The sequence below is a fragment of the Nomascus leucogenys genome, chromosome 12, assembly GCF_006542625.1.
Source record: "Nomascus leucogenys isolate Asia chromosome 12, Asia_NLE_v1, whole genome shotgun sequence".
Taxonomy (NCBI): Eukaryota; Metazoa; Chordata; class Mammalia; order Primates; family Hylobatidae; genus Nomascus; species Nomascus leucogenys.
Window position 1 is genome coordinate 50,875,958 of NC_044392.1, and position 26,162 is coordinate 50,902,119.

The 26,162-nt window shown below is 40.6% G+C and overlaps 1 protein-coding gene across 6 annotated transcripts in view; it reads right to left on the bottom strand.

The window, feature by feature from the left end:
* RPRD2 (regulation of nuclear pre-mRNA domain containing 2) overlaps window positions 1-26,162 on the bottom strand; it is a 117,410-nt gene that overhangs the window by 38,255 nt on the left and 52,993 nt on the right. For all 6 annotated transcript variants that reach the window (XM_030824638.1, XM_030824634.1, XM_030824635.1 and 3 more), the window contains one exon: window positions 20,874-21,003. In XM_030824638.1, the coding sequence (XP_030680498.1) occupies window positions 20,874-21,003 (130 nt within the window). The remainder of the gene's footprint in view (window positions 1-20,873; window positions 21,004-26,162) is intronic.

Below are 26,162 nucleotides of genomic sequence, written 5' to 3' on the forward strand. Positions count from 1 at the left end.
ATATTCTTTTTTTTTTTGGAGACAGTCTTGCTCTGTCACCCAGGCTGGAGTGCAATGGTGCAATCTCGGCTCACTGCAACTTCCGCCTCCTGGGTTCAAGCGATTCTCCTGCCTCCGCCTCCGGGGTAGCTGGGATTATAGGCGCCTGCCACCACGCCCAGCTAATTTTGTATTTTTTTTTGTAGTAGGGATGGGGTTTCACCATGTTGGTTAGGCTGGTCTTGAACTCCCGACCTCAAGTGATCTGCCCGCCTTGGCCTCCCAAAGTGCTGGGATTAAAGGCGTGAGCCACCGCACCTGGCCTCAGAACATATTCTTGATGTTAAGCAACGCATGACTTTTTTTTTTCTTGAGATGAGTCTTGCTCTGTCACCCAGGCTGGAGTGCAGTGGCACGATCTCCGCTCACTGCAACCTCTGCCTCCCGAGTTCAAGCGATTCTTCTGCCTCAGCTTCCCAAGTGGCTGGGACTACAGGCCAGTGACACCATGCCCAGCTAATTTTTGTATTTTTTTTTTTTTTAGTTGAGATGGGGTTTCACCGTATTGGCCAGGCTGGTCTCAAACTCCTGACCTCATGATTTGCCTGCCTTGGCCTCCCAAAGTGCCGGGGTTACAGGCATGAGCCACGATTCCTGGCTTGACTTTTTTTTTTTTTTTTTTTTTAATAATGAAAGAAAGAATCTCAGCATAAAAAATATAAGAAGTGACAGTAGAGTCTGTTCTTTCTGGTTAATAAACCTCTAGAAAATTAAGGTTTAGGCTGGGCATGGTGGCTCATACCTGCAGTTCTAGCACTTTGGAAGGCTGAAGCTGGTGGATCACTTGAGCCCAGGAGTTTGAGACCAGCCTGGGCAACGTGCTGAAACCCCATCTCTGCAAAAAATACAAAAACTAGCCAGACGTGGTGGGGCACGCCTGTAGTCCCAGCCACTTGGAGGGCTGAGGTGGGAGAATCGCTTGAGACCAGGGATTCGAGTCTGCAGTGAGCCCTGACCACACCACTGCACTCCAGCTTGGGTGACAGAGTAAGACTCTGTCTCTAAAAACAAACCAATAAAGTTTTAAAAAGTTACATTTACACCATACTATAGTCAATTAAGTATGCAATAGCATTATGTATTAAAAACAATATACATGTTAGTTAAAAAAATATTTTATAGTTAAAAAACTGTTAACAATCATCTGAGTCTCCAGCAAATCATATTCTTTTTGCTGGTGGAGGGTCTTGCCTTGATGTTGATGACTGATCATGGTAGCTGGGACTGCAGGTGTGCACCACCACACCCAGCTAATATTTGCATTTTTAGTAGAAATGAGGTTTCACCATGTTGGCCAGGATGGTCTCGATCTCCTGACCTCGTGATCTTCCTGCCTCGGCCTCCAAAGTGTTGGGATTACAGGCGTTAAGCCACCATGCCTGGCCTTAATGCTGATATTTTGACCTCTCCCCACGAATCACAAATGTTCTTCATGCCATCTAGAATGGTGAATCCTTTCCAGAAGGTTTTCAATTTCCTTTGCCCAGATCCATAAAAGGAATCATTATTAGTGGCAACTATAGCCTTACAAAAAGTCTTTCTTTTTTTTAATAATAGAGACTAGGTCTTGCAATGTTGCCCAGGCTGATCTCGAACTCCTGAACTCTAGAGATCTTCCCATCTCGGACTTCCAAAGTGCTGGGGTAACAGGCATGTGCCACCGTGCCCAGGCTGTATTTTTTCTTTTTATTTGAGACGGAGTTTTGCTCTTGTTGTTCAGGCTGGAGTGCAATGGCGTGATCTCAGCTCACTGCAACCTCTGCCTCCTGGGTTCAAGCAATTGTCCTGCCTCAGCTTCCTGAGTGGCTGAGATCACAGGCGTGTGCCACCATGCCTGGCTAATTTTTATTTTTAGTAGAGACGGAGTTTTACCATGTTGGCCAGCCTGGTCTTGAACTCCTGACCTCAAGTGATCCATCCACTAGCCTTGGCCTCCCAAAGTGCTGAGATTACAGGCATGAGCCACCATGCCCAGCCCTGTATTTTTTTTTTTTTTAATTGAGACGGAGTCTTGCTCTGTTGCCTAGGCTGGAGTGCAGTGGCGATCTCGGCTCACTGCAAGCTCCGCCTCCTGGGTTCACGCCATTTTCCTGCCTCAGCCTCCTGAGTAGCTGGGACTACGGGCGCCTGCCACCACACCTGGCTAATTTGTTGTATTTTTAGTAGAGACGTGGTTTCACGGTGTTAGCCAGGATGGTCTCGATCTCCTGACCTCGTGATCTGCCCGCCTCGGCCTCCCAAAGTGCTGGGATTACAGGCATGAGCCACCATGCCCGGCCAGTTTGTATTTCTTAAATAGCAAGAACTGAAAGGTCAAATTACTCCTTTATCCATGGGCAGAATAAATGTTGTGTTAGCAAGCAAGAAAATAACATTAATCTCCTTATACATCAGAGCTCTTGGGTGACTGCGTGCATTGTCAATGAACAGTAATATTTTGTAAAGAATCTGTGTTTTGTTTTGTTTTTTTCCTGAACAAGAGCAGGTCTCAACATTAGGCTTAAAATATTCAGCAAACCACATTGTAAACAGATGTGCTGTCACCCGGGCTTTGTTGTTCCATCTACAGAGCACAGACAGAGCAAATTTAGCATAATTTTTAACAGCCCTAGGATTTTCAGAATTGTATATGAACACTGGCTTCAACTTAAAGTTGCCAGCCAGCTGCATTAGCTCCTAACAAGAGTCAGCCTGTGCTTTGAAGCAAGGACTGACTTCTTTCTAGCTATGAAAGTCCTACATGGCATCTTCCAACAGAAGGCTGTTTCATCTACCTCGAAAATCTGCTGTTTACTGGAGCCACCTTCATGAGTGATCCTAGCACTTGCTGCTTCATCTTACACTTTTGTTTTATAGAGATGACTTCTTTCCTTAAACTTCATGAACCTATTTCCACAGCTTCCTCACCTCTCTCAACCTTCATAGAATTGAGGAGAGTTAGGGCCTTGCTCTGGATTAGGCTTTGGCTTTATGTTGTATCTGGCTTGATCTTCTATCCAAGCCGCTAACTTTCTCCATATTAACAATAAAGCTATTTTGCTTTCTTATCATTCATGTGTTCACTACAGTAGCATTTTTAATTTCCCACAAGAACTTTGCATTCACAACCTGGCTAACTGGTGCAAGAGGCCTAGCTTTCAGCCTATCTTGGCTTTCAACATGCCTTACTCACTAAGCTTAATCTTTTCTAGTTTTTTATTTAAAGTGAAAGACGTGTGACTCTTCCTTTCACTTGAACACTGAGAGGCCACTGTAGGGCTATTAACTGTTCTAATTTCAATATTGTGGTGTCTCAGGGAATAAGGAGGTCCCAGGAGATAGAAAGAGATGGGGGATGGTGGGTTAGTGCAATCAGAAAACACACATTTATCAATTAAGTTCACTGCCTTACATGGACGAAGTTAGGAATACGTAAAAACAATTATAATAGTAACATCGTTGATCACAGATCACCATAACAGATACAATAAAAATTTGAAATGTTGCAAATATTACCAAAATGTGACACAGAGACATGAATGAGCATATGTTGGAAAAATAGCACCAATAGGCACAGGGTTGCTACAAACCTTCAATTTCTAAAAACAACCACATTACCTGCAATGCACAATAAAACAAAGTATGCCCTCTCTTCATACAAAAAAAATTCTATTCTATTATTTTCACTTAACAAACATTTCCCCATGTTCCAATCAACTCTTTATAACTATTCCTTTCCTTCTTTTTTCTTTTTGGAGATAGGGTCTCACTCTGTCACCCAGACTGGAGTGCAGTGGCGTGATCTCGGCTCACTGCAACCTCCACTTACCAGGCTCAAGTGATTCTTCAGCCTCAGCCTCCGAGTAGCTAGGATTACAGATGCACACCACTACTACCTGGCTAATTTTTGTATTTTTGGTAGAGACAGGGTTTCACCACGTTGGCCAGGCTGGTCTTGAACTCCTGACCTCAAATGATCCACCCGCCTCAGCCTCCCAAAGTGTTGGGAATACAGGCATAAGCCACGGTGCCCAGCCCTAAACATTACTTTTAATGACTACACGATACTCCATTAGTATTTATAAATTTATACTTAATGTTCCTAAACTGTATTCATAAGGGTTTCTCATATTTTCTGTTAAGGCTGTTCTTAAATATCTAAGAACAGCTTTAACTGTTCTTAAAATTCTTAAAAACTGTATATATATATATATATATATATATATATATATACACACACACACATACAGTCTCGCTCTGCCGCCCAGGCTGGAGGGCAGTTGCACGATCTCAACTCATTGCAACCTCCGCCTCCCAGGCTCAAGCAATTTTCTTGCCTCAGCCTCCCCAGCAGCTGGGATTACAAGGCATGCACCACCATGCCCAGCTAATTTTTGTATTTTTTGGTAGAGACAGATTTTGCCATGTTGGCCAGGTTGGTCTTGAACTCCTGGCCTCAAGTGATCTGCTCGCCTCAGCCTCCCAAAGTGCTGGGATTACAGGCATGAGCCACTATGCCTGGCCAGATATTTTATGCATTTTACTGCTAGCATGAGTCACCATCCTTATTGCTAACTTCCCACAGTAAAACTCACTTATTAAGTCTGTTGATGGTTCAATGCTTCTTCTTGATTGGTTAAAAAAAAAATTATATGCCTGTGTGTGTGTGTGTATACACACTATATATATATACATATATATGTATATATACACATAATATATAACATATAATGTATATATAACATATATATAACATATTATGTATATTACATATATTATACATACAATATTATATATATTGCTAACTTCCCAGTGTAAAACTTATTTAGAAGTTTGGTGATCGTTCAGTGCTTCTTCTTGGTTAAAAAAAATTATGGTAATCCCAGCACTCTGGGAGGCCGAGGCAGGCAGATCGCGAGGTCAGGAGATCGAGACCATCCTGGCTAACACTGTGAAACCCCATCTCTACTAAAAATACAAAAAATTACCCAGGCGTTGTGGCGGGCGCCTGTAGTCCCAGCTACTCGGGAGGCTGAGGCAGAATGGCATGAACCCAGGAGGAGCTTGCAGTGAGCTGAGATCGCACCACTGCACTCCAGCCTGGGTGATAGAGCGAGACTCCATCTCAAAAAAAAAAAAAAAAAAAAATTATGTCTGTGTGTGTGTATATATAGTGTATATATAATTATATTATATTATTATATATTATATATATACAGAGAGAGAGAGAGAGAGGGTCTGTTTGTTGATGGTAAATTATCCTTTTTTGTTTCTGTCTTTATGTTTTCCTGGTTCTTGAAAGTAGTTTTGCTTTGTATGCAAATCTACACTGACAGCTACTTTCTATCAATACTATAAAAATATTTTTCACAACTGCCTCTGGCTTCCATTGCCGCTGCTGAGAAGTCTGTCATCAGTTTAATTGTAGTCCTTTTTAAAAAATTAAAAAAATTTTTATGGGTACATAGTAGGTATGTATCTTTTGGGGGTACATGAGATGTTGATATAGTGTGTAATAATGACATCAGAGTATATAACAGGGTATCCATCACCTCAAACATTTATCATGTCTTTGTGTTACAATCATTCCAACTATACTTCTCCCCCAGTCCCCTCACCTTGAGACAGGGTCTCACTCTGGTCCCCCAGGCAGGGGTACAGTGGTGCAATCTCAGCCCACTGCAGCCTTAATCTCCCAGGCTTAGATGATCCTCCCGCTTCAGCCTCCTGAGTAGCTGGGACTATAAGCACATACCACCACACCTGGCTAAATCTCGTGTTTTTTTAGAGATGGAATCTCACCATGTTGCCCAGGCTGGTCGCAGACTACTTGGCTCAGGCAATCCTCTCACCTCGGCCTCCCAACATGTCAGGATTGCACACGTGTGAGCCACTGTGCCCAGCCCCAATTATTACTCTTTAATTGTAGTCCTTTTATACTGATTTTTTTTTTTTGGCTGCTTTTTTATCATTTTCTTGTGATTAAATATATGTAACATAAAGTGTGCCATTTCAGCCATTAAATGTACAATTCAGTGGCAGTAACTACATTCACAATGTTGTGCAATTCTCACTACTATTTCCAAAATTTTCCACTACCTCCCTTAGACCTCATCACCTCCCAAAGGCTCCACCTCTTAATACTACCATGTTAAGGACTAGGTTTCAACATATGAATTTTGGGGGGACATAAATATTCAGACCACAGTACTCTGTACCAATAACTCCCCCTTACCTCTTTTTCCCAGCTCCTGATAACCTTTAATCTCTATGGACCTAACAATTCTAGGTATTCTGATAAATGTAATCATACAATATTTGTCCTTTTGTGTCTGGCTTATTTCAGCATGTTTTCACAGTTCAACCATTTCGTAGCATTTACCAGACTTTTTTTTTTTTTTTTTTTTTTTTTAAGATTTAGGGTCTTGTTCCATCACCCAGAAGAAAGTGTAATCTCATTCCTTTTTTAAAGAAAATTGTGGTAAAACACACGAAAAATTTACCATCTTAACCATTTTTTTAGTGTACAGTTCAAAAGTTAAGTACATTCACACTGCTGTGCAACCAAACTTCAAAACTTTATTTTCCCAAATTGGTATACTATATCCACTAAACAATAACTCCCAATTCTCCCCTTTCCCCAGCAACCATGATTCTACTTCCTGGCTCTGAATTTGACTACTGAAGGTGACTGATGTAAGTGGCATCATATAATACTTGTCCTTTTGTGACAGGCGTGTTTCACTTAGTATAATGTCATCAAAGTTCACCCATGCTGCAGCATGTATTAGAATTTCCTTTCTTTTTGGCCGGGCGCAGTGGCTCACGCCTGTAATCCCAACACTTTGGGAGGCTGACGTGGGTGGGTCACCTAAGGTCAGGAGTTCAAGACCAGCCTGACCAACATGGTGAAACCCTGTCTCTACTAAGAAATACAAAAATTAGCTGAGTATGGTGGCGCGCACCTGTAATCCCAGCTACTCAGGAGGCCGAAGCAGGAGAATTGCTTGAACCCGGGAAGCGGAAGTTGCAGTGAGCCAAGACTGTGCCGTTGAACTCCAGCCACGGCAACAAGGACAAAACTCCGTCTTGGAAAAAAAAAAAAAAAAAAAAATTCCTTCCTTTTTAAGACTGAATAATATTCCATGTTTGTATACATCACACTGTTTATCCATTCATCCACTGACGAACATGTGGATTGTTCTTCCTTTTGGCTACTGTGAATAATGCTGCTATGAACATGCCTATACAAATTTCTGTTTAAGTCTCTGTTTCCATTTCTTTTGGGGTGTATATCTAGAGGTAGAACTGCTGGATCATGTGGTAATTCTATGTTTAATTTTTGAGGAACCACCAAACTGTTTTCCACAGCAACTGCAGCATTTTACATTACTGCAAGAAATGTAAATGGGTTACAATTTTTCCAAATCCTCTCTAAGCCTTGTCATTTTCTAGTTGTTTGTTTGTTTTGAATTATAGTTACCCTAGTAGATGTAAACTTTGGATGCTTTTTTCATTACAATAACTAGGTATAAATTTTTATTCATGTTATTTAGTATATGTTATTGCTTCCTATATCTTAGATTCATATTTTTCATCACTTTTAGGGTGTTCTCAGCCAGTGTTATCTTATTTTTTTTGAGACGGAGTTTTGCTCTCGTTGCCCAGGCTGGAGTGCAATGGCGCAATCTCGGCTCACCGCAACCTCCACGTCTCGGTTCAAGCGATTCTCCTGCCTCAGCCTCCCGAGTAGCTGGATTACAGGCATGCGCCACCAGGTCCGGCTAATTTTGTATTTTTAGTACAGACAGGGTTTCTCCATGTTAGTCAGGCTGGTCTCGAACTCTCAACCTCAGGTGATCCGCCTGCCCCAGCCTCCCAAAGTGCTGGGATGACAGGCGTGAGCCACCACGCCCAGCCAGACAGTGTTATCTTCTAAAGAACTCAAAAGTTCTGTCCTTTTGTACAGAATCTCTCAGGCTCAAGTGATCCTCCCGCCTCAGCCTCCTGAGTAGCTGGGACTATAAGTACACACCACCACACCTGCCTAATTTGTATTTTTTTATAGAAATGAGGTCCCACTATGTTGCCCAGGCTGGTCTTGAACTCCTGGGCTCAAGTGATTCTCCCATCTTGGCCTCACATGCTGGGATTATAGGTGTGAGCCACCACACCTGGCCTTCATTTTTCATTTTCCCCACTCCTTATTTCTCCTGTCGCATTCTGACTTCTTCAGAACTACATTCTTGCGTATTCTCTTTCCTTTCAAGAGTTCCTATAGATTATTTTTTTCCATCTGTCCAAATATCTTACCTGTTGTTCATTTTGTTATTCCATTTAATCTTTCTCTAACATTTCATATACATTGCTTTACGTATTCTGTCTGATAATTCCAATCTCTGAAACTCACTTTGGGAGGAACTAAATCGATGGATTCTCAATTGTGGTGGTCTGTTTTCCTGTGTGTTCAGACATCTTTCACTGTGAGCACATTTGTTTTTAACCTATGGGATTCCTTGTGGCCTAAATAGAAAATGTGTTCATATAGAGAAAATATATCTCAGAAGCCAGGGGGAGCTAATTACCCAAGAGCACATTTGCCCTTCTCCAGAGCCTAGTTTAAATGCCAAGATCACATAGTATTGTTATCGGCATGCTGGTTAATGTTAGCTTTGCCATTCTAATACATCCACTGTTTTCGGTTCTGTTTAAGTTTTGTCAAGGATGTAGTTATCTTATAACAAAATGACTCCTTGGAATAGATGGTTGACTATTCTGCCAGAAGTCAAATCATAATTATATATAAACATCTGTTTCTTCAACTAGACTACAGAACTTCTTCAAAAGTGATTATAACTTATTCATTGTTGTTTCTTTGCTGTTACTAAATAGTAGCTGAATGAATGACAACAGGATATTATCATTTTCTTTTTTTTTTTTTATAATGGTCTCGTACTTTGGGAGGTCGAGGTGGGAGGATCACTTGAGGCTAGGAGTTCGAGACCAGCCTGGGCAACATGGTGAAACCTTGCCTTTACAAAAAATACAGAAATTAGCCAGGTATGGTTGCACGTGCCTGTAGTCTCAGCTATCTGGGGAGCTGAGGTAGGAGGACTGCTTGAAACCCAGAGGTCAAGGCTGCAGTGAGCCGTGATCGTGCCACTGTACTCCAGCCTGAGAGGTTAAAAGTCACTACTGGCTGGGTGTGGTGGCTCACACCTGTAATCTTAACACTTTGGGAGGCTGAGGCGGGTGGATCAACTGAGGTTGGGAGTTTGAGACCAGCCTGACCAACATGGAGAAACCTCGTCTCTACTAAAAATACAAAATTAGCCAGGCGTGGTGGTGCATGCCTGTAATCCCAGCTACTTGGGAGATTGAGGCAGGAGAATTGCCTGAACCCGGGAAGCAAAGGTTGTGGTGAGCTGAGAGCGCATCACTGCACTCCAACCCGGGCAACAAGAGCAAAACTCCATTAAAAAAAAAAAAAAAGCCACTACTGACCACAATGTCAATTTTCACAGAATTTACAATCACCACAAACCATGTAACATGCTTAGTTACATAACCTTTTGATCTTTGATTTTTAAGTTAAAAAAAAAATTGGCTGACCTTGTAGAATTGCTAGGATGTTCAACAGCGACCTTATATAATTGCTAGGATGTTCAACAGATGCTTTCTTTGCTAGTGACACCCCCCTTACTCTTATAACAGGAAGGTACTAGCAAATTACTTCAAAGGATGAAGTTGATAAAGTACAAGAGGAGGTGTCCAGATGTCACAGTTACATAAAACTAAACACCATAATCTTGTACCTCACTCAGAGGGGTCTCTTTCCTTTATCAATACCTCATTACTGGGAAGTCATCAGAATAATGTGCTGTCTCACAGGTCCTTAGTAACATTTGTTAATTGTCTGAATAAAAGACTAAGGAATGGGTTGACTCAGGCCAGGTAGCACACACCTATAGTGCCAGCTACTTAGGAGGCTGACGCATGAGAATAGGAAAGGGAAGGAGGAAGGATCACCTCAAGAGAGAGAGGCAGTCCATCAGTCAATACTTAGTCAAAAAACCTTGAAGCTGAAAAACAGTGTATGAGGATAGATTTTTTTTTTTTTTTTGAGACAGTCTCACTCTGTCACCCAGGCTGGAGTGCAGTGGCACGCAATCTCGGCTCACTGCAACCTCTGCCTCCCAGGTTCAAGCGATTCTCCTGCCTCAGCCTCCTGAGTAGCTGGGATTACAGGCGCCCGCCACCACGCCCAGCTAATTTTTTGTATTTTTAGTAGAGACAGGGTTTCACCATGTTGGTCAGGCTAGCCTCGAACTCCTGACTTCAGGTGATCCACCCACCTCGGCCTCCCAAAGTGCTGGGATTACAGGCGTGAGCCACCACGCCCGGCAAGGATAGATTTTCATTCTAAAATTCAAAAATTTGCCACTCTGTATCTCCTAACATAATTCCCATTCATATAACTTACTTTGTCTACGACAAATATCTTCCCTAATGTATCACTTTAATTTTGTTATCTTTTGTAATACAGAAGTTTAATTTTTATGTAATCAAACTCAAATATTTTTATTAGTTTTTTGTCTTAAGAGCCTTTATTCCCTATAATCATAAAAATATTTATATTTTCTTCAAATATTTTAAAGTTTTGTTTTACACACCAAAGTAATTCACTTGGAATATATTTCTGTGTACAGTGTAGGAAATCATTTAACTTTATTTTTTCTATACAGAAAGTGTTATACCCCAGAATCCTTTATTAAAGAGTTCATATTTGAGAAGAGTCTCACTATGTCACCCAGGCTGGAGTGCAATAGCGTGATTATGGCTCACTGCAGCCTTGACTTCCTGGGCTCAAGAGATCCTCCCGCTTCAGCCTCCTGAGTAGCTGGAAACATAGGCACACGCCACCATATCCAGCTAATTTTTGTATTTATTGTAGGGATGGGGTCTTGCCATGTTGCTTAGGTTGGTCTCAAACTCCTGGGTTCAAGCAATCCATCCACCCTGGCCTCCCAATGTGTTGGGATTACAAGTGTGAGCCACCACACCACACCCAGATACCTTAACATTTTCTTTTCTTTTTTTTTTTGAGATAGAGTCTCGCTCCGTCGCCCAGGCTGGAGTGCAGTGGGGCAATCTCGGCTCACTGCAACCTCTACCCCCTGGGTTCAAGCGATTCTCCTGCCTTAGCCTCTCGAGTAGCTAGGACTACAGGCACACACTACCATGCTCAGCTAATTTTTGTATTTTTAGTAGAGATGGGGTTTCACCATGTTGACCAGGACGGTCTCGATCTCCAGACACCAAGTGATCCACCTGCCTTGGTCTCCCAAGGTGCTGGGATTACAGGAGTGAGCCACAGCACCTGGCCTTTTTCTTTTTTAAAACTATTTATTTATTTATTTATTTATTTATTTATTTATTTATTGAGACTCAGTCTCACTGTATCACCCAAGCTGGAGTGCAGTGGCATGATCTCGGGTCACTGCAACCTCCACTTCCCGGGTTCAAGTGATTCTCCTGCCTCAGCCTCCCAAGAAGTTGGAACTACAGGCACATGTCACCATGCCCAGCTAATTTTTGTATTTTTAGTAGAGACGGGGTTTCACTATGTTGGCCAGGCTGATCTTGAACTCCTGACTGCATGATCCGCTCGCCTTGGCCTCCCAAAGTGCTGGGATTACAGGCATGAGCCATAGCACCCAGCCTATCTTAACCATTTTCAAGTGTACAATTAAATGTCATTAAGTACCTTGGTATTGTGCAACCATCACCACCATCCATATCTCCAGAACTCTTTTCATTTTACAAAACTGAAACTCTATACCCATTGAACAATAACTCCCCATTCCCTGCCCCCTACCCCAGTCCCTGGAAAACACTATTCTATTCTCTCTTACAATGAATTTGACACTGAAAGTACCTCACTGTGTATTTGTTTTTTATTTCATTAGTTTCTGCTCTTATTTTATTATATCCTTCCTTTCTTGGGCTTATTTTGCTCTTCTTTTAAAACTTCTTGAGATGGATACTTAGCTCACTGATTTTTAGAGCATTTTCATGTTCCTTTATAATGCTTTACATATATTAGCCTATTTAATCCTCACAGCATCCCTAAGAGACAAACTGTACTATTATTCTCATTTTACAGATGGGAAAACTGAAGCACGAGAAAGTTAAATAAACTACTCTACCAAGTAAGAGATCCAGGATTTAAACCCAGGCAACCTTGCAAGTTTGACTCCAAACCTTGCATTTTTAACCTCTAAGCTCTGCTGCTTCCCAAGGAGGAAGAGCTACTCCGTGAAGAAAAATTCATAAACATTTATATTAAGATATACAGTATTAGCGTTTGGCTAGAGCAATGTCTCATTACTGGGATTCAGGAGAGCTGGTGGTAAGGATGGGAAGATTGAGATTTGACTGTAGAAGGCTTTAAGTGGCATCCCTTTTTTTTTGTTTGTTTGAGACAAGGTCTCACTCTGTTGCTCAAGGCAGAGTGCAGTGACACCACCACAGCTCACTGTATCCTCCACCACACAGGCTCAAGCGATCCTCTTGCTTCAGCCTTCCAAGTAGCTTGGACCACAGACATATGCCACCACACCCACTTAATTTAGTAGAGATGAGGTCTCCCTATGTTGCCCAGGGTGGTCTCAAACTCCTGGGCTTAGGTGATACTGCTGCCTTGGCCTCCCAAAGTGCTGGGATTATAGGCGTGAGCCACCACACCCAGCCCTCTCTTATTTTTTAATGTTCAGTTTCCTATCTCCAAGTAGTTTTATATGATTTATTTTATCATCAGCATCCTCATCTGTAAAATGAGGATAATAATCTTTGCTCCTAATTATATCATATATTTGATTTGAGAATCAAAGAAGATAATAAAGATGGAAGGAAATTTCTTTTTTTTTTTTTTTTTGAGACGGAGTTTTGTTCTTGTTGCCCAGGCTGGAGTGCAATGATGCGATCTCGGCTCATTGCAACCTCTGCTTCCCAGGTTCAAGCAATTCTCCTGCCTCAGCCTCCCGAGTAGCTGGGATTATAGGTATGTGCTACCACGCCTGGCTAATTTTGTATTTTTAGTAGAAACGGGGTTTCTCCATGTTGGTCAGGCTGGTCTCAAACTCCTGACCTCAGGTGATCCACCCGCCACGGCCTCGCAAAGTGCTAGGATTACAGGCGTGAGCCACCTCACCCGGCCAGAAATTTCTTAAATCATAAAGCAATATAAAAATATATTTTAAAGGTTTTCAGAGTATGCCTTGCTAATATTAATTTGTTAATAATAGCAGTAGTAGGCACAGTCATCTTCCTCATCATAGCAGCAGCTAACATTTATTGTTTATTAAATGTCAGTTACTGTTCTAAGCACTTTATATATATTATTAACTCTTTAGTTTCCATACTTTATGAAGTAGGTACTATTACTGGATACATTATACAGATGAGAAACTAATTTTATTTACCTAAAGTTATAGAGTTATGAGGTGGCAGAGCCAGAATTCAAATCTATGCACACTGGTTCCAGAGACTATGGACTTAAACCATTATATCTCTGGACATCTGTGTGTATGTAGTCTGAAGTGAATGAAAAAGGTAACAGAAACTGGGAAACTAGTTAGCAGGCTATAATATTAATATAAATATATCAAACAGAGCAACAATAACAGAAAATTAAAAGGCAGAGAGAAAAGGAGCAAGAAACTTTAACAGAAGAATCAGTCCCTGGTAAGTGACTAAGAAATATGAAAGAAAAATTAAAGATTACTAAGGGGCTGTTATAAAATGAAAAACTGTAAGTTAGATTTAGGAGGGCTATTTGGCAGAATAGAAATAATAGAGGACTAAGAGTCAGAAAAATCTGGGTTCTAGTCCCAGGACTTTTACTAAATTGTCACTTTCCTTTGGGTGGTACCTTAACTGCTCTGGACTTCAGTTTTTCTCATTTTGTAGAAAGAAATAATAAAATCTGGGCTGGGCGCGGTAGCTCATGCCTGTAATCCCAGCACTTTGGGAGGTCAAGGCAGGCGGATCATGAGGTCAGGAGTTAAAGACCAGCCTGACCAACATGGTGAAACCCTGTCTCTACTGAAAATACAAAAATTAGCTGGGCATGGTAGCACTCGCCTGTAATCCCAGCTACTCAAGGCTGAGGCAGGAGAATCGCTTGAACCCAGGAAGCAGAGGTTGCAGTGAGCCGAGATCGTGCCACTGCACTCCAGCCTGGGCGACAGAGTGAGACTCCATCTCAAATAAAAAGAAAAAAAAATAGAAATAATAAAATCCAATCTGCTTATCTGCAAAGTTAGTTACCATTTATACAGCAATTTTCAATTTATATTGAACATATTTTCACATAAATTGAAACTGTAGGAGTAGGACTTTACACAAAGTAAGGCATGTTAGTGTTTCAGGCATTCTGAACTGAATATGGACATATAACATTTAAGTAGAAATTCTCAACTGGCCAGGTGCTGTGGCTCACACCTGTAATCCCAGCACTCTGGGAGGCCGAGGCGGGTGGATTACCTGAGGTCAGGAGTTTGAGATCAGCCTGACCAACATGAAGAAACTCCGTCTCTACTGAAAATACAAAATTAGCCAGGTGTGGTGGTGCATGCCTGTAATCCCAGCCTCTCAGGGGGCTGAGGCAGCAGAATTGCTTGAACTCAGGAGGCGGAGGTTGCAGTGAGCTGAGATCACGCTATTGCACTCCAGCCTGGGCAACAAGAGCAAAACTCTGTCTCAAAAAAAAAAAAGAAAAAAAATTTGTTTTCAGATTTTGGAATATTTGCATTATCCTTACTGGCTGAGCATCTCTAATTTGAAATCCAAGAGGCTCCAATGAGCATTTTCTGTGTGCAACATGTTGGTGCTCAAAAAGCTCCAGATTTTGGAGCATTTTGGATTTCAAATTTTCAGATTATGAGTATTTAACTGTTACCAAGCTCATTATTTCCTCAAAATCTGTCATGACACCTTTTCCCCAAAAAAGATCATGCATATAATTCTCTATACACCCTTAAGAGTCAATAAAATCACATTAAGCTCTTATATAACAACTAGCATAAATTCATTTTTCAGTTCAATTAAAGATGAAAATGTATAAGCACAAATAATTGCCTTTTACGAAAACCTGGGTTAGGGACAGGATTTTGGAAAGCTCTACCCACATTAAAGATATACCTACTCTCACACCATCCTGACACAATACAAGCAAACCCTCAGTTCTTAAAGGGATTCTTCTATAATCTATATATAACATCAAAATCGTTGCTCGTTGCAGAGTAGTCCACAGTTTCCCAAATGTAACTCAACTCTGACATTCATAGACACTTTTCCTGTGCTTCAAATTAGTGTTTCAACCATTCTGGTCTCATGGTGACGTATATTCAGATAAACTGGCATTTCTGTCCCTTAGCTAGGACCTCTAGGACACAAATGGCAAATAACAGGTTGGTTTAACTATCAGTTTTACCCCTCCCTCTCACATACATATTTTCTTACAATAATAACTAGTATATCTAAAATACAATCTCCAGGTTTCCAGCCCATGGAATTTCCAACCAGTGATGGAAAAGATAAACTGAAATTTAATAAAAAGAACTGAAATAATTGGATAAGTACTAGAGAAAATAGTTTCCCAACTTATCTGAAAGTCCTACTTTCCCTTATTTGGGCATCTCTTTTAACATGTGGCCGTGAGTCCACCCCATACCAATTTTTAATCAAGTGAAATCAATAAACACTTTAAAGGCATTCAAGGAATAAAATTAATGTCCCTAATAAGTTGCCCATAGTTCAATATGATCATCAAATGTGTTTTGTTTGTCAGCAATATTATTTTTTAAATCTGACAATGTCATACATATAAAAATGGTGTGACTTCATATAAAAATCCAAATTTCTGTCCTGGTTTAAAAGTGAGAAAAGTTTGGCAGCATATGTTAATGTTGGGCTTATATTTCTTCATGGCCATTAGCCTAGGACTAAGTAACTGCTGTCCCTATTAAGTGGATTTTTTCTCACACTCAACCTATTTCACTCATCTATATTACCTGCCAGGAACTTCTAGGCATTTGCCCTCCTTGAATTAAAGGAATCAAAATAGCCTTAAGAGAAAAAAATTCAGAAAAGGAATCAGTGTATAGTAGTATTGTGAATAAGAGTTTTATTTATTATTATTTTAATTTTATTTATTATTATTATATTATTATTATTATTTTGAGACGGAGTGTCGCTCTGTCGCCCAGGCTGTAGTGGCGTGATCTCAGCTCACTGCAAGCTCTGCTCCCCAGGTTCATGCCATTCTCCTGCCTCAGCCTCCCAACTAGGTGGAACTATAGGCGCCCGCCACCACACCTGGCTAATTTTGTGTGTGTGTGTGTGTGTGTGTGTTTTTAGTAGAGACGGGGTTTCACCGTGTTAGCCAGGAAGGATGGTCTCGATCTTCTGACCTTGTGATCCACCCTCCTTGGCCTCCCAAAGTGCTGGGATTACAGGTGTGAGTTTTAAAAGGGGAAGTGGTGGTTAGGATGGGGCTGTTTAAGGAATACTTAAGTTCTTTATTTGTTTATTTTAGAGATAGTGTCTTGCTCTGTCACCCAGACTGGAGTGTGGAGTGCCATGGTATGATTATAATTCACTTCATTCTTGAACTCCTGGAGTCAAGAGATCCTCATGCCTTGGCCTCCTGGTAGCTAGGACTACAGGCACATGCCACCACACCTGGCTAATTTTTAATTTTTTTTTGTAGAGACAGGGTCTCGCTATATTGCCCAGGCTGGTCTCAAACTCCTGGCCTCAAGTGATCCTCCCACCTCAGCCTCCTAAAAGTGCAAGGATTACAGGTGTGAGAACCATCACACCTGGCATTAAGCTCTTATTTTATTATCTTCTGATTTACCATATACTTTATAATTTATTTATTTATAAGCAAGAGTGTATTCTGTTTCACTAATACAATCTTCTATTCCTGCTTCCATTATTGTTTTAAGATATATTTGATAACTGGTAGGGAATTTTAACCTTACTTTTCTTAAAAAAAAATTACCTTGGATATTTATCCTTCCACAGGAAATCCTATTGAGATTTTGATTGGGATTACAGAGTATAAATAACATATTAGGAAAGAAATGTATTTTTAACAATACCAAATCTTTTCCTTCAAAAAACCCTATATATCTTCATTTATCCAGATCTTCTTTAATATTCTTTAAATTTTTAAAATTTTCTTTATAAAAGCCTTACATACTTCTTATATTTATTCTTGGGTGGGGTTTTTCTTTTATTTTTTGTCTTGCAAGATAAATCTTTCTTCCTAATTACAGTTTAAAATAAGTTGCTGCTGGCATACATAGGAAAGCTACTGATTTTGTATGTTCAACTTGAATCTGGCTATTTAGCTGAGTTCTTATTAGTTGATCATCATGACTTTCTATGTAGGCTAAGGGCTGGCAAATTATGAACCTCAGACAAATCTGGTCTGCTGCCTATTCTTATTGGAACATAGCCATACCCATTTGTTTCTGTACTGTTTGGTGCTTTCATGCTAGAATGGCATTGTTAAGGAGCTGTGACAGAGATACTATGGCTCAAAAAGCCTAAACTACTTAACTATCGACCCTTTACAGAAAAGGGTTGCCCACCTGATGTAGATAATTATATTACCTGCAAGTAATGCCAATTCTGTCTCTTCTAAATGCATTTTATTTATTAATTCCTTTTTTCTTTTTCTTGAGACGGGGTCTTGCTCTGTCGCCCAGGCTAGAGGGCAGAGGCACGATCTCAACTCACTGCAACCTCCACCTCCCAGGTTCAAGCGATTCTTGTGCCTCAGCCTTCCGAGTAGCTGGGATTACAGGTGTGCACCACCACACCTGGCTACTTTTTGTACTTTTACTACAGATGGGGTTTCACCATGTTGGCCAGGCTGGTCTTGAACTGCTGACCTCAAGTGATCTGCCTGCCTCGGCCTCCCAAAGTGCTGGGATTATAGGCATGAGCCACTGCACCTGACCTATTTATTCATTCATTCATTTCCAAATAAATGGAACCTCCAGCATAGTGATCAATAGTAATGATAATGAAGGACTTCTGTCTTGGAATGCTTTGTTTCATCATTATGTATGATGTTTACTACAGGTTTCTGAAGATATGTTTCATTGAGTTAAAACATTCTTGGGGGCTTAAGGTTTTAAGAACTGTACTTTATTCCGAGATTATGTCCTTCTCACTTTTTTCCATGAAATAATGGTAGTAACACACAAAGTAGTTGTTTTTAAACATATCTTTACATGGCTTAAAAAAAAAAAAAAGTTGACAACTGTATATTAATCCATGAAATAGGTCATGAAATTAAAGTCTAGGAAACACTAGGCTAAGTTATAGATACTACAGTGATATTTATAGCAGAAACTCTGGTGTATTGTTGTTCTTATTCACAATTATACTAGGTTTTATATATAAAGAGGCAGCATGGATTAGTGGTTAAGTGGCAAACAACATGGGCTTTGGATTTAGATAGCCTGAAGTGGGAATCTGGCTCTCTGCCTCCAGGTAGCTCTGATAGCTTAGGCAATTTACCTAACCTCTCCAAGCCACAGTTTCTTCTTCCTTAAAATTAGGCTAACAAGGCCAGGTGCGTTGGCTCACTCCTGTAATCCCAGCACTTTGGGAGGTGGAGGCCGGCGGATCACCTAAGGTCAGGAGCTGGAGATCAGCCTGACCAACATGGAGAAACCCGTCTCTACTAAAAATACAAAATTAGCTAGGCGTGGTGGTGCATGCCTGTAATCCCAGCTACTCGGGAGGCTGAGGCAGGAGAATTGCCTAATTGCTTGAACCCAGGAGGTGGAGGCTGCAGTAAGCCGAAATTGTGCCACTGCACTCCAGCCTGGGCAACAAGAGCAAAACTCCATCTCAAAAAAAGAAAAAATTAAGGTAACAATAGTGCCCACGGTATAAAGTTGTTCTCAAAATTAAATGATAAAGCACTTTGTATAATATTTAGTCAATTATAAATATCCAACAAATGGTAGGTGTTATTATTTTATGCACTTATTTACTTAGTACATTCAAGTAGTACCATATTTTAATCTTTTCTAATAGCAAGGTAGACATTTTAAGTTAACAATCCTAAGGAAGGAAGAGGGATCAGTCAGTTCTTTTATTTCTTATTTTCAATATATTCCATAATTTGACAGGATCAGTGCTGACTGGGTTAATACTAACAAATGGGTCAATGATAATAAATATATAATCTGAGGAAGCATTTAGCTATTATGGTTGTTCCATATAACTGTTTATATATTGTTCTATATATTGTTTATCCTGTAACTGTGTGTGTCTCTTGTAGAAAACAATTTACAAATATGGATGCAACACAAAGAACACACTATTAATACAGGGCAAAAATAAGATCAGATATAAGTTTGTACTGTATATACACCAGAATTCTCCCCGAATGTGGGGATGTTCAATAGGCATTCAAAAAGAAGGGCCCATGGTCAGAGTTTAGGAAATGCTGTGGTTTTGTTTTGTTTTGAGACGTAGTCTCACTCTGTCGCCCAGGCTGGAGTGCAGTGGCATGATCTCAGCTCACTGCAAGCTCCGACTCCTGCGTTCAAGACATTCTCCTGCCTCAGCCTCCTGAGTAGCTGGGACTACAGGTGCCTGCCACCACGCCCGGCTAATTTTTTGTATTTTTTAGTAGAGACAGGGTTTCACCATCTCTTGATGGTCTTGATCTCCTGACCTCGTGATCCGCCCGCCTTGGCCTCCCAAAGTGCTGGGATTACAGGCATGAGCCACAGTGCTCAGCCAGGAAATGTTTTGAAATTAGCTTTGTAAAGCTCCAAAAAGAAATCAAATTATTGATATGGTAATGTGAACTTTGAATCTTCAGGAAAGGAAAAGTAGTATGGATCATTTTCTAAACTTATTTGAGCACAGAACCCTTCTTCCTCTGATCAGTTCATAGGAATACACTGTGGGAAGTGCTGGATCCAACTACCGCTAAAAATGAAGTTAAATCAATATGGAATTGGGAGTATGACGTTGGGAAATAATTTCCGTTTGTCTTTACATATTTCATGGAGGGAAAAAAATTTCAGTAAGACTCAGAAAGAAGAAATGAAATGTGTTAAAACAAACAAACAAAACAGACACAGTAGTTAGAAGGAAGCACATTCAGACATTATCACCAGGAGACACACATGGTCAAGTAAGGATAAACAGGAGACCAGCTTTTGAAAACAGAAGAAAGAGCTTTTAAAAGAAAAACATGGCCGGGCACGGTGGCTCACGCCTGTAATACCAGCACTTTGGGAGGCTGAAGCAGGTGGATCGTGAGGTCAGGAGATTAAGACCATCCTGGCTAACATGGTGAAACCCCATTTCTACTAAAAATACAAAAAATTAGCCGGACATGGTAGCACGCACCTGTAGTCCCAGCTATTTGGGAGGCTGAGGCAAGAGAATTGCTTGAACCCGGGAGGCGGAGGTTGCAGCGAGCTGAGATGGCGCCACTGCACTCCAGCCTGGGCAACAGAGCGAGACTCTGTCTCAAAGAAAGAAAGAAAGAAAAAAGAAAAGAAAGAAAGAAGGAAAGAAAGGAAAGGAAACGAGAGGAGAGGAGAGGAAAGGAAGAGAGAGAGAGAGAAAGAAAAGAAAAGAAAGAAAAACGTGTGTTAATAAGAAAGTAATAATCAACCATTTAGGCAAATTATCCTTCAATCTTCAGGCATGTTCAATTATTACAGTTCTTAATGGGTTAAGAAACTAAAATTCTAAGTTGTCTAAGTTTAGATCCCATAGAGCAATAAAGATTTACTTACTTCACTAGAGCAGCTGCTTCAGGAAGTACATCAGCAAATGATTCACGGAATATGATTGCATTTTTCCTTTTACAGTTCTGTATGACATCATTGGCAAGGTAAAAGAGATTCAAACGGTGGGGATATGCAGCTAGAGATGACAAAAGACAATAAATAAAACCAAATGAGTCAATTTACACTTAGTTCAACTTATTCCAAATACAGTGTTCTCAAACTGTAACTGGTATTTCTTTTCTTAAATGGATATAAAAGGATGAATGTAATTACATGGATGGAAGGGAGGAAGGATGGATGGATAAACCGACAAATGAACTAATGGATGGAAGGGAGGAAGGATGGATGGATAAACTGACAAATGAACTAATGGATCAGTTTACCAAACATACTAAAAACCTTGACTACTTCAGGTTAAGTTTCTGTTCAAGGTACTCCTCAGGGAGATTTCTCCCTCACTTTGTAGATGTTTGGCACAAAAAAAAGACCCAGTAACTCTGGAGAAGCTAAAATAAAACAAAATTATAGTCTCAAAGTCTCAAACATCTGGGAAGACAAAAAAAAAATGAGTTGAACATGCTCAACTTGTTGCGGAAATACCAAGGTTAGTAGAAAGAGCATGGGCTTTGTAATCAAATCAGAATGTGATCTTAAGCAAATTGCTTAACATTTATTATAGATAGACCCTCTCCCCATCAACCAATCCAGATACTACTCAGATACAGCTTAGTCTTCCCATCTACTGGAGGGAGGCTCTGCTGCTGCTTTCATCACTAGACGAATATCCTGCAAAATAATACGATCCCTATGTATGCATCTAGGTTAAACTTTTCTTCTTCTTCTTTTCTTTTTTTTGGAGATGGAGTCTCACTCTGTCGCCCAGGCTAGAGTGAAGTGGCACAATCTCAGCTCACAACAACCTCCACCTCCTGGGCTCAAGCAATTCTCCTGCCTCAGCCTCCCAAGTAGATGGGACTATAGGTGTGCACTACCACGCCCAGCTAATTTTTTTGTATTTTTAGTCGAGATAGGGTTTTACTATGTTGGCCAGGCTGATCTCAAACTCCTGACTTCAGGTGATCTGCCTGCTTTGGCCTCCCCAAAGTGCTGGGATTACAGGGTGTGAGCCACCATGCCCAGTCAGTTAAGTTTTTCAATGGCTCAGGACAAGGCCCAATCAATGTACTATCTGGAACCCTGAGCAAAGTCACCTTAAGTTTCATTATTATGCTGGGTAATTTCAATGTCTATATGGATGATCTACCATGTTTTCTTGTCTCTCAGTTCCTTGATCTCACATTTGGTGACCTCCAAGAACCACTCCTTTGTACATTTTAAAATCTCCTTCTCTGATCACAACCTCCCACTCCGACTATACTTGTTCTTCAATTTCATCAAGATCTCAGCTTTTTATTTTCTCTAACTCTACATTCTCTTCTCAGTACTCAATTCTTCATCAATTCCAGAGTCTTTGTCCATTATTTAAAACAGTATTTTATTAAAACCCTCATAATCTTGTCCTTCTCCCTAATTCAGCCTTCTATCTCATGTGCTCAACGAAATCCCAAATTTGGATCAATCTAACTAACTGCATTTACTGCACCTTTATTTCTGCTGCTGGGTTCTGCTGAAGAAAAATCATACAAAAAAAAATAAATCATACAAATTAAAAGTCTCCTTCTTCACCTGGGCCCTCAATGCTACATACAGTCCCTCCTCATGTGCTTAGTCAGCATCCTCTCTCAAAGAAGTATTTCAAATTTTAACCACTTGTCAGACCTGAATCTTTACCACATCTCTTCTCACTCTCAGGAGATAAGCTTATATGGTGTTTCACGGAGAAGGCAAAAAAATAGATGGAAATTATCTTGTCAAAAAAAATGTATCCACATTTAAACTCACCTAGATCAATTTACCTAGTAAAAAGCATCACTCCTATTAAAGAGCAATCCTTCCACTATGTACTGTTTCCTAGACTCTATTCATATCTTGAGAACCTCATGCTCCATTAACTATGCTTGCTTCTTTTTTTGTGTTTTTTGTTTATTTGGAGACAGGGTCTCACTCCTGTCACCTAGGCTGGGGTGCAGTGGTGCGATCACAGCTCACTGCAGCCTCCTTGGGTTCAGGTGATCCTCCCACCTCAAGCCTCTCGAGTAGCTGGGACTTCAGGCATGCCACCATGCCTGGCTAATTGTTTTTGTATTTTTAGTAGAGACAATGGTTTGTCATGTTGCCCAGGCTGGTCCTGTACTCCTGGGCTCAAGCAATCTGCCCACCTCGGCCTCCCAAATTGCTGGGATTACAGGCATGAACTACTGCGCCTGGCTTATCCTTGCTTCTTGTATTTTAATTTGATCCTTATTTGTATTTATTAATTATTATTATTATTATTATTGAGACAGTTTCACTCTTGTCGCCCAGGCTAGAGTGCAATGGCACAATCTCAGCTCACTGCAACCTCCGCCTCGCGGGTTCAAGCTATTCTCCTGCCTTAGTCTCCCGAAGTAGCTGGGATTACAGGCACCTGCCACCAAGCCCAGCTAATTTTTTTGTATTTTTAGTAGAGATGGAGTTTCACTATGTTATGTTAGCAGGCTGGTCTTGAAATCCTGACCTCAGGTGATCCACCCGCCTTGGCCTCCCAAAGTGCTGGAATTACAGGCATGAGCCACTGCGCCCGACCTCTTATTTATATTGTATTCCTTCAGGCTGTCTCTCAACATATGTATATGCACGTCTCTCCTATCTTAAAGTTTTCTTGTGACCACCTTAGGTTACCCCTAGCCTTTCCTTCCTTACCTAATGTTAGTTAAGACCTTTTAGGGTGAAGAGTCTGAAAGAGTTTTGTATGCTCACTGTCTACATTTTTAACTCCCATTAACTCCATAATTATAGGAGCCACTCTTTTATTGCACTTAAAAAATATGCAATCTACCATGCTAAGAGCTTTTTATAAATTACGTTATCTCATTCATGTTGCCAACAGTTCACTCAAACACCAATTTTCAAGGTTACTAATAAATTCCAATTTACTAAACTCAATGGAGATTTTTTTTTAATGTTATTTCTTTATAGCTTTGGCATGCAGAATAATCTGTCACAGTACTTTCTCCTTTGGCTTCTGTCTTAACCACTCTCCCGGTTTTCATCCTACCTCTCTGGGTCCTCCTCTAGAATCATGTATAGGTAGCCAGTCTGGCCGTGATCATCCTCTTTTAAATGTTGATGTTCTCCAGGATTCTCTCCTGAGCACTCTTCTCTACTCATAGCATAGTGTTTTAAGATTTCAGGCTGTAAGTCAATCTTTTCCATTTCTGGCTCTGTCACTTGTTAGCTTTGGAGTCTTTTACATTACTTAACTCTTCTCTATGTTGCTTTCCTTTGTAAAATGACAACCTCACAGGATTGTTAGAAGAACTAAATAAAACAATGTATGTAAAACAATTAAGATAGGGCTTAATACACAGCAAATGGAATGCTATTAGCATAATCACCTCCTTCTAGTTGCTTTAACTACTTCAACCTATGTATCAATGACTCCCATATCTGTAGATATCAAGCCTGGATTTCCCTTTACCAGTCGATGTACACATCCACTTCAAAGTCTCCGAGGCACCCTGAGCTTGATTTTAATTTTTTTTTTTCTTCTGTCACCCAGGCTGGAACGCAGTCACAATCTTGGCTCACTGAAACCTCTGCCTCCTGGGTTCAAGTGATCATCCCACCTCAGCCTCCCAAGTAGCTGGGACTACAGGCACATGCTACCATGTCTGGCTAATTTTTTTTTTCTTTTTGAGACGGAGTTTTGCTCTTGTTGCCCAGGCTGGAGTGCAATGGCATGATCTCGGCTCACCGCAACCTCTGCCTCCCGGGTTCAAGCGATTCTCCTGTCTCAGCCTCCCGAGTAGCTGGGATTACAGGCATGCGTCACCATGCCTGGCTAATTTTGTAGTTTTAGTAGAGACGGGGTTTCTCTATGTTGGTCAGGTTGGTCTTGAACTCCTGTCCTCAAGGAATCCACCAGCCTCGGCCTCCCAAAGTGCTAAGATTATGAACATGAGCCACTGCACCCGACTGATTTTAATATTTTATTTTATTGTCATTTATTTATTTATTGAGACAGAGTTTCACTCTTGTTGCCAGGCTGGAGTGCAATGGCACGATCTCAGCTCACTGCAACCTCTGCCTCCCAGGTTCAAGCGATTCTCCTGCCTCAGCCTCCCGAGTAGCTGGGATTACAGGCATGCGCCACCGCACCCAGCTAATTTTTTTTGTATTTTTAGTAGAGATGGGGTTTCTTCATGTCGGCCAGCTTGGTCTCAAACTCCCGACCTCAGGTGATCCGCCTGCCTCAGCCTCCCAAAGTGCTGGAATTACAGGCATGAACCACAGCGCCTGGCCTTATTATTTTATTAATCATGTTCCTCTTTTTCTATCTGTTACTACTCTTTAGTCAGAATTTTAGCAATTCTTTCTGACTCCTTCTCCTCCTTACCCCCCTACACCTATTAATAAATCTCTAAACTCTAGCCAATTTTGTCTCCAATAATATTTCTCAACTTTATCCCCTCTTGTCTTTCCCTTCCTACTATTGCTGTTTTCTGGGTTTCATCACCGTTGACCTGGACCACTCCTGCAACAGGCTCCTAGTCATCTGCCCCTAGACTTGCTCCCCTTAAATTTCCTCCCTATATTGTTGCCAAATTTATTTCTTTTCTTTTCTTTTTTTTATCTTCCTTCCTTCCTTTTTTTAAAGAAAAGATCAGATTTATTTATCTTTTTTTTAAGAAAAGATCAGATTATTACAGCCCAAAGGATGCGATTTTATATCTCAAGACATCTCCCAGGTATTAAGTCCACATATTACAAATCATTTTCATAGAAGGTATTTTTGTATAAATTTTACATGCATTCAGGAGTGGGACATAAATCAATCCCCGTTTCTATTTTAACAGGGGAGCAAGGTAGGGAAGTGGGAGCCAAATTTATTTTCAAATATGCAAAATTATCCAATTATTTCTCATATCAAATCTGTCAATGATTTTGCACTGCTCAATGGAAAAAGCTGAAACACTTTAGCTTCCTTTATGATCTGCATCCTGCCTTCTCTTCCAGTCTCATTTCTTCCCCCTCAAATTCAAAGTTCCATCTTTAATGAATTACTCACAATTGCCAAAAACCCTGCTACCTTGTGTTTTCTCTTTTAGTCAGAATTTTCCTTTTCTAGGATAACTCATCCTAAACCGTTTTCAGTGGTTTTCTACTCATCCATAGGAAAACGTCCAAAATTTT